This window comes from Capsicum annuum, unplaced genomic scaffold, assembly GCF_002878395.1.
Source record: "Capsicum annuum cultivar UCD-10X-F1 unplaced genomic scaffold, UCD10Xv1.1 ctg31187, whole genome shotgun sequence".
NCBI lineage: Eukaryota > Viridiplantae > Streptophyta > Magnoliopsida > Solanales > Solanaceae > Capsicum > Capsicum annuum.
In genome coordinates, this window is record NW_025837800.1 from 1 (window position 1) to 9,425 (window position 9,425).

At 36.2% G+C, this 9,425-nt stretch overlaps 2 protein-coding genes across 2 annotated transcripts; one reads left to right on the forward strand and one right to left on the reverse strand.

Moving 5' to 3' along the window:
• Positions 1–1,449: 1,449 nt before the first annotated feature.
• On the forward strand, positions 1,450–7,108 carry LOC107867365 (AP-4 complex subunit mu; the record flags this gene model as incomplete). The annotated part of the gene is given in 12 exon segments (XM_047402952.1): positions 1,450–1,544; positions 2,203–2,406; positions 3,087–3,203; positions 3,325–3,453; positions 3,924–4,053; positions 4,275–4,378; positions 4,490–4,594; positions 4,784–4,878; positions 5,641–5,728; positions 5,807–5,867; positions 5,984–6,057; positions 6,764–7,108. Coding segments are annotated over 12 exon segments (1,301 nt in total), but the record flags the coding sequence as incomplete, so codon positions are not given.
• Positions 7,109–7,927: 819 nt separating this feature from the next.
• Positions 7,928–9,278, reverse strand: LOC107868663 (F-box/kelch-repeat protein At3g23880-like). Its single transcript, XM_047402953.1, has one exon. It carries the CDS (start codon positions 9,173–9,175, stop codon positions 8,054–8,056), a length of 1,122 nt encoding a protein of 373 aa, XP_047258909.1. The 5' UTR covers positions 9,176–9,278; the 3' UTR covers positions 7,928–8,053.
• Positions 9,279–9,425: the final 147 nt, after the last annotated feature.

Here is a 9,425-nt window from a genome sequence, read left to right on the forward strand (position 1 = left end):
TTTTTTTTTTTTTTAAATTTGGAATTTTTTATCGTTTTTTTAGATATACAACCGCGGTGTTCGAACTGGCTTTCGGGCACCTTCACTAATTTTATGGAATGTTAGCTGTTCTTTTGTTTTTTTGGAGTTCTGGACTGTTTGATGATCTGGAGTATACAACTTTGGAGCTGTTTGATGTGATCGAATTTGTCCTATATATATCTAATTGAATTTATAGTCAACGAGCTTAATTATTTGATCGTTTGGATTTTTTAATTTAATTTTTTTGGTATTTTTTGTGGAATATTAGCTGTTCATTTGTTTTTTAGAGTTCTGGACTTTCAAATCCGATGCCATTGCGTTTTTACTCTAGGGCATAGTATATTCTGGATTGTTGCGCGCGTGAATCGAGTTTCAGTTTGCTGATCTGGAGTATACGACTTTGGAACAGTCGGATGTGATCAAATTTGTACTACTATAGGTTATGGCTAATCGAATTTGTAGCTAACCAGCTTAAATTAGTTGATCGCTTTGATTTTTTTTTCTTAAAGAAAAAAATTGGTATTTTTTGTGGAATATTAGCTGTTGTTTTGTTTTTTGGAGTTCTGGACTGCTAAATCCGCTGTCATTACATTTTATCTAGGGCTTAGTATATAATGGATTGATCGGATAATTGTGAATTTAGGTTCATAAAGTGATATATAGTGGATAATTTGGCAGTTTCAATTGAAATTGTGGTTAACCAGGTTTAAGTTATATTTGTCAAATTATGAAATATTTTGCAAATTAAGTCTCTGATTAATATCTTTGCCTTACCTTGAGCTTAAAATATCAGGCCTTGTTTAAGCTGAGGTTTTATTGAAAACAAATTCTCTTATCTCGACGAGATAGGGGTAAGGTCTGCATACGTTCTACCCTTTCCGGACTTCACTTGTTGGATTATGCTTGGTAGTTGGTACATTGTTCTTGTTGTTGTACTTTGAGCTTAAGATGTCAGGTTTCATTTATAAGTCTGGATTATTTAACTGCATTCTGAATATTATCTTTGTTAGGACTGGATTTGGGTGGGGGAGTTTGAAAGGGAGGGAGTTCAAATGTTCCAAAGTGCACGATGGGCGTTTGATTATTTTATTATTCTCGGGTCTTCATTGTTGTGAAGCTAACCACTGCCTGTTGAGCAAGGTTTTACTGTTTTAGTGCTTGTGAAAAAACTTTGAAACAGTGAACCAGCAAGTACCTTCTTTTCTAAAGGAAAGTAAGGGTGTGGAGACAGGGAAGTGGTATTCTGTAACTACAATAATTGCACACAGCAGTTCTTTCTTTATTTTCGTTTTAATTGAGATGAATGATTCACGTGGATCATCCACCCTTTCTTTTGCTATCATGTCCTTATTATTATTTTTTTGGCTCCTCCGAAATATAAATGAGGCTGAATCTGACGAGTTTTCTTTAACATTTACGTGAAAACAGATCGGGGTGATGTACCGAAAGGAAGTGCAGAGATCTTCTTCCGGAAAGTGAAGTTTTGGAAAGAAGATGGCGGAGAGGAAGCACCTCCTGTATTTGTAGGTATTCTTTTCTTGTGTGATTAGATGAAATTACCGTATATATTTTTTGTTGAAAAGAGTTGAAAAACTTGGAAACTTACCACCACTTCCTTGCCAGTCATTTATATCTGAAAGAAAATTCCAAATACCAGAGGGTCGTAGCATGTTAGTCATCTCCCTTCATCTTAATTAATAGAAGAATTCCCTCTTGAGACTTTTTAAGGAGGAGCTTCATTGATCAGTCTACCTACATATCACTGTCGAAAGACATTTGACGCCAAGTGCATGTTGAACAGTTCAGAAATAGTAAGATGAGTGAAGGGAAGTTCTCAATAAACCGTTGTAAAGCCCACTCTCCAGCACATCAGACTTTCCATTAATCTGTCATGAGTATTTACTCCTTTTTTGATTTTTTTTCACCTGTATGTCTAAGGTCACCAATAGCTTGCAACACTTTACTTTTATACGCACGTGTACAGAGTTGATCAGTTCAAAGCTTCCCACATATGCGAGCTTGAAAAGTTGTCAACTGACAGATAATTGTTAAATGGGAGCTGCCAGTGATCAGTGTTTTGTTTATTATGTATATTCAATCTACATAAAGCATTCGGTTTTGCAAACTGCAACTATTGAGAGAGGTGCTAATAGTCTTCTTTTCTTCTTCTTTTTCTTGCAGAATGTGGATGGTGTGAACTACTTCCATGTGAAGGTAGTTGGCCTGCTTTTTGTCGCGACATCTAGGACAAATTTGTCGCCTTCCCTTGTATTGGAGCTTCTCCAGAGGATTTCACGTGTAATCAAAGATTACCTCGGCGTTCTAAATGAAGACTCATTGCGGAAAAATTTTGTGCTGGTGTATGAGCTTCTTGATGAAGTTGTTGTAAGCCACGTCTTGTGCATTTTTCATGATCATTTATAGTCTCTCGGATAGTCTGCAAGGAATTACACCCGCCGCCCATTTATCAGGGAAAATTTGAGTTTTAAAATTTATGCCAATAAATTCTATTCTTCCCCCCTTGAAAAGTGAAGATTGAACAGTTAAGAACTTCTTCATCAATCTATCTAAAGCACTTCATAAAAAATAATTTTATCTGCAACAATCTGGGGTTTCAAAATATTATCATAGCACCACAATAACAGTTCATCCTCAAATTCATACCCTATTGTTATCGATTTTTCTTAACCTTGTAATTCTGTCTACAGCAATCATATGTTTCTACCTAAACCCTTTAAAGTATTGTCAGGTTTTATAGTTTGGCGGTAAATTCAGTCTTTATTTATATATTGCTATGATAAACTTGGGCAAAGATGACATATATGACTGGTTCTGAAGTAGTGAAAGTTATAATTCCCTTAAACTGAGTTTTTAATTTTATTTTTGGTACTCTGCGTGGTTTGATTTGCCCCATTAGGCATTTGTCTTGCGAACAACCTTAACCTTAATTTTCTGTTGAGTTCTATGAATTATTATGCACTCACAGAAAATTATGAGTTATCTAGATCTTTATAAAGTTGAGAGTATATTCTTAGTTTTTCTTTGTATTCTCATTTCTTTGACAGGATTTTGGTTATGTGCAAACAACGTCGACAGAAATCTTAAAGTCTTACATATTTAATGAGCCAATTATGATTGATGCTGGCCGCTTGCCACCCCTTGGTCCTGCTGCCATGTTCATGGTATTCTATGTTAACTTGGAAGTGTTTCTTTTTAAGGACCAGATCGGATCTTAATTTTCTTCATTTTTCGTTTGATTTACAGTTGTACCTTTGTTTATGCCACTGACTGTGTTAAATGCAGCAAGGAACCAAAAGAATGCCAGGGACTGCAATTACTAAATCTGTGGTGGCAAATGAACCTGGGGGAAGAAAGAGGGAGGAAATTTTCGTGGATATAATTGAAAAAATAAGCATTACTTTCAGCTCAAGTGTGAGTTTTCTGCTTGGATTCTGAAATTTTGATTGTCTTTCTTTCCTGTTGCAGCAATATGCTGTGATGATAAAGTATGTCTTGATTTGCTACATCAAAAATGAAACTTATAAATGCACAGGAAAGAATGTTGAGTGGTTACAGTTACCATTTTCAAAAAACAAGTAAAAAATGTTGAGTGGTTGAGCCAAAACCTCTTTATGCTTATTGATATTGTTTTCCTATGAGAAGATATTATTAGGGATGGTTAAATTTTTCCTTTTGTGAATCAAACATCTCTGAGGCACTCATATATATTCTTTCCCGACACGAATAATTTGACTGGTTTAATTTCATTCGATTTTAGCAAGTTTTTTTTTTTTTTTAAGTACTATTCCAATTAGATATATTCTTTATAGTTGTAAAATGGGTGGTTTATCTGCCCTATCTTTCCTTTTAGTACATATGTCTTATCATTATGACAAATGCAGGGCTATATATTGACCTCTGAAATTGATGGGACCATTCAAATGAAGAGCTATCTTACTGGTAATCCAGAAATTAGGTTAGCTCTCAATGAGGATCTGAGCATTGGAAAGGCCGGTGGGAGATCAGTTTATGGTAATCTAGTCACTAATGGATTCCTGCATTTCTCGGCTTACTGATGCTTCACCACATGTTAATTATCTTTTTTTTTTTTTTAAAACCCAATCACATGTTAATTGTCTTGCAATGTGAGAGTTTTGTTGCCTCTGAATTGCATCCATTTTCTGGTTTCCACTTCTCCATGTGGTACATTTGGTACGACGTAAAAAGTGATGGCATCGCATTTCTTCTAACAGATTATGGAGGTTCGGCTGGGTCTGGAGCTGTAATACTGGATGATTGCAATTTCCATGAATCTGTGCACCTTGATAGTTTTGATGTGGACAGGACCTTGACTCTGGTGCGTGATGTTAGAGAAAACATGCCATTCTTATATTTATTATGTTTTTGTGATATATCTCTTGAAAGATTGTTTCCCTGTGATCTGATGCAAATCATATTGCTTTATTAGGTTCCACCGGATGGTGAATTTCCTGTCATGAATTACAGGATAACCCAGGAATTCAAGCCTCCCTTTCGTATCAATACTTTGATTGAAGAAGCTGGATCACTAAAGGTAGACACTATTTACTTCCCATTTGAGAAACTAAAATTTGTTGTAGCTAAGTGTGGTTTAAGTAATTGTCTGCACGTTTGTTGTGTCAAAGAACAGAGTGATAGTACGCACTTTCTGTAACTTCTTTTTTCTTCTTATATTGTAGTTTTACAAATATGTAGATAAATCTAACTTCTTTTCGTCTATTAGGCTGAAGTCATCTTGAAGATCCGTGCTGAATTTCCTTCGGACATTACTGCAAATACAATCTTGGTGCAAATGCCGCTGCCTACATATACAAGCAGGTAATCTTTACTTTTACTCTGCTGCAGAGCATCTTCATAAATTTTAGTTTTTCTTTTCCTGGCATTTTTTTGTGGTGTCAATTAGGTTACTAGGGATTCTGGTACTTTCTAACTGATTTTGCTTGTTTGAGGGAGAAAGCTAGCTGAAAGTTTCTGTGTGGGTTATGGCCTTTTTGTGTGAGCGAGAGGATTCTATTTATTTATTATATGTAACACTGAACCTCTCTTTTAGCAATTTGAATAGTAGCATTAGGTAACAGATACAAACAGCTCCCGATTCCATGCAGTCTTGAAGGGCTACTTTATAAGCACATGACACTGTATGCTACACTGCACCATTAGAAACCCCATAAGGAAAGATGGGTCGTACAGTCTTTTTTTTTTCTTTTTCCTTTGTGTGTGCGTGTATGAAGTAAGTAGATTCATTTAAAGGCATCAAGGAGATGCAAGCGTTGCGAGGATAGATCAGTTAAGCTCACAAAGTTAAGTACAGAGTCAAAAGATGTCTTACTATAGGGACAGAGGGAATTGGTCTTCCCATACCATATGATATAGGTCCCCGAGTGCCTAGCAGGTGTGCTTTGCATGGTTGGTAGGGCGTGATATTAACAAGGGGAAACCTGAAAATTTATGTCGTGTTACTTAAGTTCTTAAAATCTTGTCAAACTATTTGGTTTGTGGTGTTTATATTTCGCAATATTTATTATGTTGAAGGTATACCAAAGTGGTAACTGATTTTTTCTACCATCAATAAATTTGTAGAGTAAGCTTTGAGTTGGAACCTGGAGCAGTTGGTCAAACAACTGATTTTAAGGAATCCAATAAGAGGCTTGAGTGGAGTTTGAAGAAGGTAATATATCCATCTACCATCTGGTTCTCAAACAGTTCTTACCTATTCTGATAATTACTGATCTGTAATTTGAAACAGGTTCTCGGTGGATCAGATCATACATTACGTGCCAAGCTAACATTTTCACAAGAATCACATGGTATGAAGAAGAAATATGTCAATCTCACTTATTATCCCAGCAATGTATCCTGCACTTCGGTTCCCTTAGATACAACATGACTTGGTTATTCTAATTCTGCTTCGTCCCTAATACAGGAAATATCACCAAGGAAGCTGGACCAGTGAGCATGACCTTCACAATCCCAATGTATAATCCTTCAAGGCTTCAGGTAAACGCTTGTGAAGTTAGATTCCTTGTCACAAGAACAAGACAATGGCATCTCACCTAGCAGGAGTGTTACAATTATACCTTAGTTTTCTCTTTGATCTTGTTCTCTCCTGCTTTCTTGTAAAGGGATTACATTAAATGTAATGATCCATTCGTATTTTTCTGGAGAAGTAATTGTTAGAAGGACATCCTTTTGAGTTTGGATAACAACCAAGAGACCACAGAGGTGGAGCTGCACCAAAATTTCCTCAAACTAGTTGTTTTATCAATTTTGCTACCACATCTCTTCAGCAGATATGTGTTCCCATTTTGAAGGAATCTAGCTGGAGAGATGTGTGAATTAGCCACATCAAACCAGGTTTGTTCGAGAAAGGCGATGATCAAGATTTTTTGTCAGGTTCTGCCCTTTGTGATAATAAAGGCGGGAACACTCGTCTAAAGGGGAAGAGAATGGTTTGGGACACAGAATGTGCCAATGAGGGACATGTACTTAATTTCTAATGTTATCTGTTAAACTGTGTCAGCTCAGCTCAAACCAATAATGAACCCGAATTTTCAGAAGAGTCCCAAACATGAGGCAGATAGCCCTGCATATCTAGTAAAAACAAACAAACAACCGTTTATATTTTTTCCTCCACCAGTCATGGATTGGGTTTTGTATATATTGTTTTTATATCTCTAACCTGATTTCTGGTTGTTTCTTGCAGGTGAAATATTTACAAATTGCAAAGAAGTCAAAGACATATAATCCTTATCGGTGGGTGAGATATGTGACTCAGGCCAATTCCTATGTTGCACGTATATGATGGCTATCGAGGCCTCTCCTAGCTTTGTTTCCCTCGGTCTCTTCTCTCTCTCTTTTTCACATCTCCCAAAACATTGTTTGTCCATCCCTTTGAGGTGATCTTGAGTTCTAAATTGCTTGTTCTAACTCTGATTTTGGGCTTTCAAATATTTGTACTAGATTGACTAGATAATGATGCAAAACAAAAGAAGCGTTCTCTCCTGATTCTCAATTTGAAGATTGTGCAACTAGTGGAAAATTTTGCTAAGATGAACTCTTTTTTGCTGAAAACTCCTACGCCCTATTTCTGTTGGTTCCTCTGGCCGTGGGGTTGGATCTTAAGTCGGTAAAAGGAGAAATAGCAGTAAGATTGTAAGTTAGTGAGATTAAATGAGTTTTGCGCAATTATGGCTGGCATTTGTTGAATCTAATTACTTGGCAGTAGTCAGTAATTGATGGTATTGTGTATTTAAATTTGGACATTGACTATGGACTATGGTGCTTGTTGAAATTGTATAGAACATAACTGGGGAAACTACGACTTAATTCTTTGTCCAATTGCATAAATGGAAACATTAGTCAAGCTTTTTTAGTAGTTTCCTTTGGTAAGACACTTGTCTACATTATTTGTTTTCCCTGTTGGGGTGCAAATTACGCAAAAAATTATTCTTTTCCTTTTTAAGTATTTGCTTTTCCTGAGAAGAGGTAAGGTTCAAAATCTCTGTGTTGTTATGCCTATAGAGAGATATACATTCTGCTTTAGAACTACGCTCTATGGAAGTGAGGTATCATTTCACTGCCAATGTGGAATAAGAGGTTTGCGAAACATGTTTGTAGTTACCACTGTGAAAATGACACAGTTGTTCTTTGCCATATGAACGCCAAGGTTGAGGCATCAACTGATAAATGGCTTTGACACTTTCTATAAATCCAAAAAACTCAGTTAGACTTTACATATACGAAGATTTTCACATACATTCTAACTTTTAGGGCTGTTGATTACCCGTGTTTCAAACTGATCGTAAAATAGTGACGAATCAACAAAACAAAAGACGCTTAGGAAATATAAACAAATGAGGCTTTCAAGTAGACAAACAATTATCTTTCTTCATTCTCAACAGATTTGAGAGTGCACATTATCTCAATACTCCCAATCAAAGATCAACTGAACGGCAAAGTCCTATTAAACTCGTTTTCTCACACGCACACATTTTTACTTTTTGATGGAAACTAGGCTCTCCCTGTAACTTGAAACTCGCGTTCTCTTAGTCTTCTCTTCTCTATGAAAAAGATTTGTAAATTCATGGGATTTGGTATCGTAGATTAGTATAGGTTGACCTTTATGTTCAAGAATAACCTTATCATGACCCCAAAACCCACGACAGCGAGGGTCATAATACGCAGGTATCGGCACTATCACATTCATAACTTTAGTCCACAGCTTTTCGTCATTCATCAGCCATATATCAATGGAAGGACGCTCTTGATCATCGTACCCATGAACTAGCAGGCAAAGAGATTCGTTATAGAGAGTAAGAGAACCAGCATGAAGACTTTTTACAAGTATGTCAGGCCCTGGGATCTCACCAAACACTTCATTATGCATGTCAAAAGATACAAGTAGTATTACTTTTTCATAGGTATCATGAGGAATGACTTCAGTTGCCTTTGCTGCACACCAATAATAAACTCCATTCACACAGGTCGAGCACAATGAATTAAACAAAATTTTACTATTGATGTCAATGTTGAATGTCAGATTTCTCCAACAGTCGTTACTTAATGAGTAAACGGCAGCAAGCCCATTCCAACTTTCTTTCACATAATTGTGTTCCTCCACAATTTGCATCACCTTGTAATCGCAACTTAATGAATCAAATCCAAAACCAAATTTATCACCACCACATAATTTGAGGAGATATGGTGGAAGAGGTCTGAACTCTCTCGTAGCTGGATTCCACAGAGCCATACTATTTTCAGACCTCAAGAAAAATATCCCATCAACGTGACCACCGATCTTCAACATTCCAGGGATTTGTAAATAACTAGGCTTTTTAAGCATAGGAGTAACACTGGAGGATATTTTTTCGGGCAGCATAAAAGTGTTGATAGAAATATAGGGATATGGATCACGAGTGTATATTAAGAAACGAGTTGGATTTTCCTTGTGATGAAGGTGCTCATTCACAAAAGAAGAGCTTGTAATAAGAGCGCACCAATTTCTGCAAACGCATTTGAATCGCAAAAGAGATTTCACAGGAAGCGTTACTAGTATACCTCTTACCAAATCATCTGGCAGATTATAAGAGTTCTTCATTGTAACTTTAACAATCATACTATGAACCTGGACAGCACAAAGCAAATTGCGGCAAACAGTGATGGAGCCATGATTACTTCCATGAATAACAATTCTTTTTGTACAATAGAGGATTCATTAACCAAAAAGGACACTGAATAATATTTTAGAAAGGTTTCCATATAAACATATATTTTACTAATTGTTTTTCCATAAAAATATTTTACCCACTTCAGAAAATCGACTTCAGCCGACTTTACACCAAATAAAACTTCTCTTCATTTTTTTT

What these genes read in the sequence shown, in the direction of transcription:
- LOC107868663 (XM_047402953.1), bottom strand. Translation starts at nt 9,175, where the DNA reads ATGATTGTTAAAGTTACAATGAAGAACTCTTATAATCTGCCAGATGAT.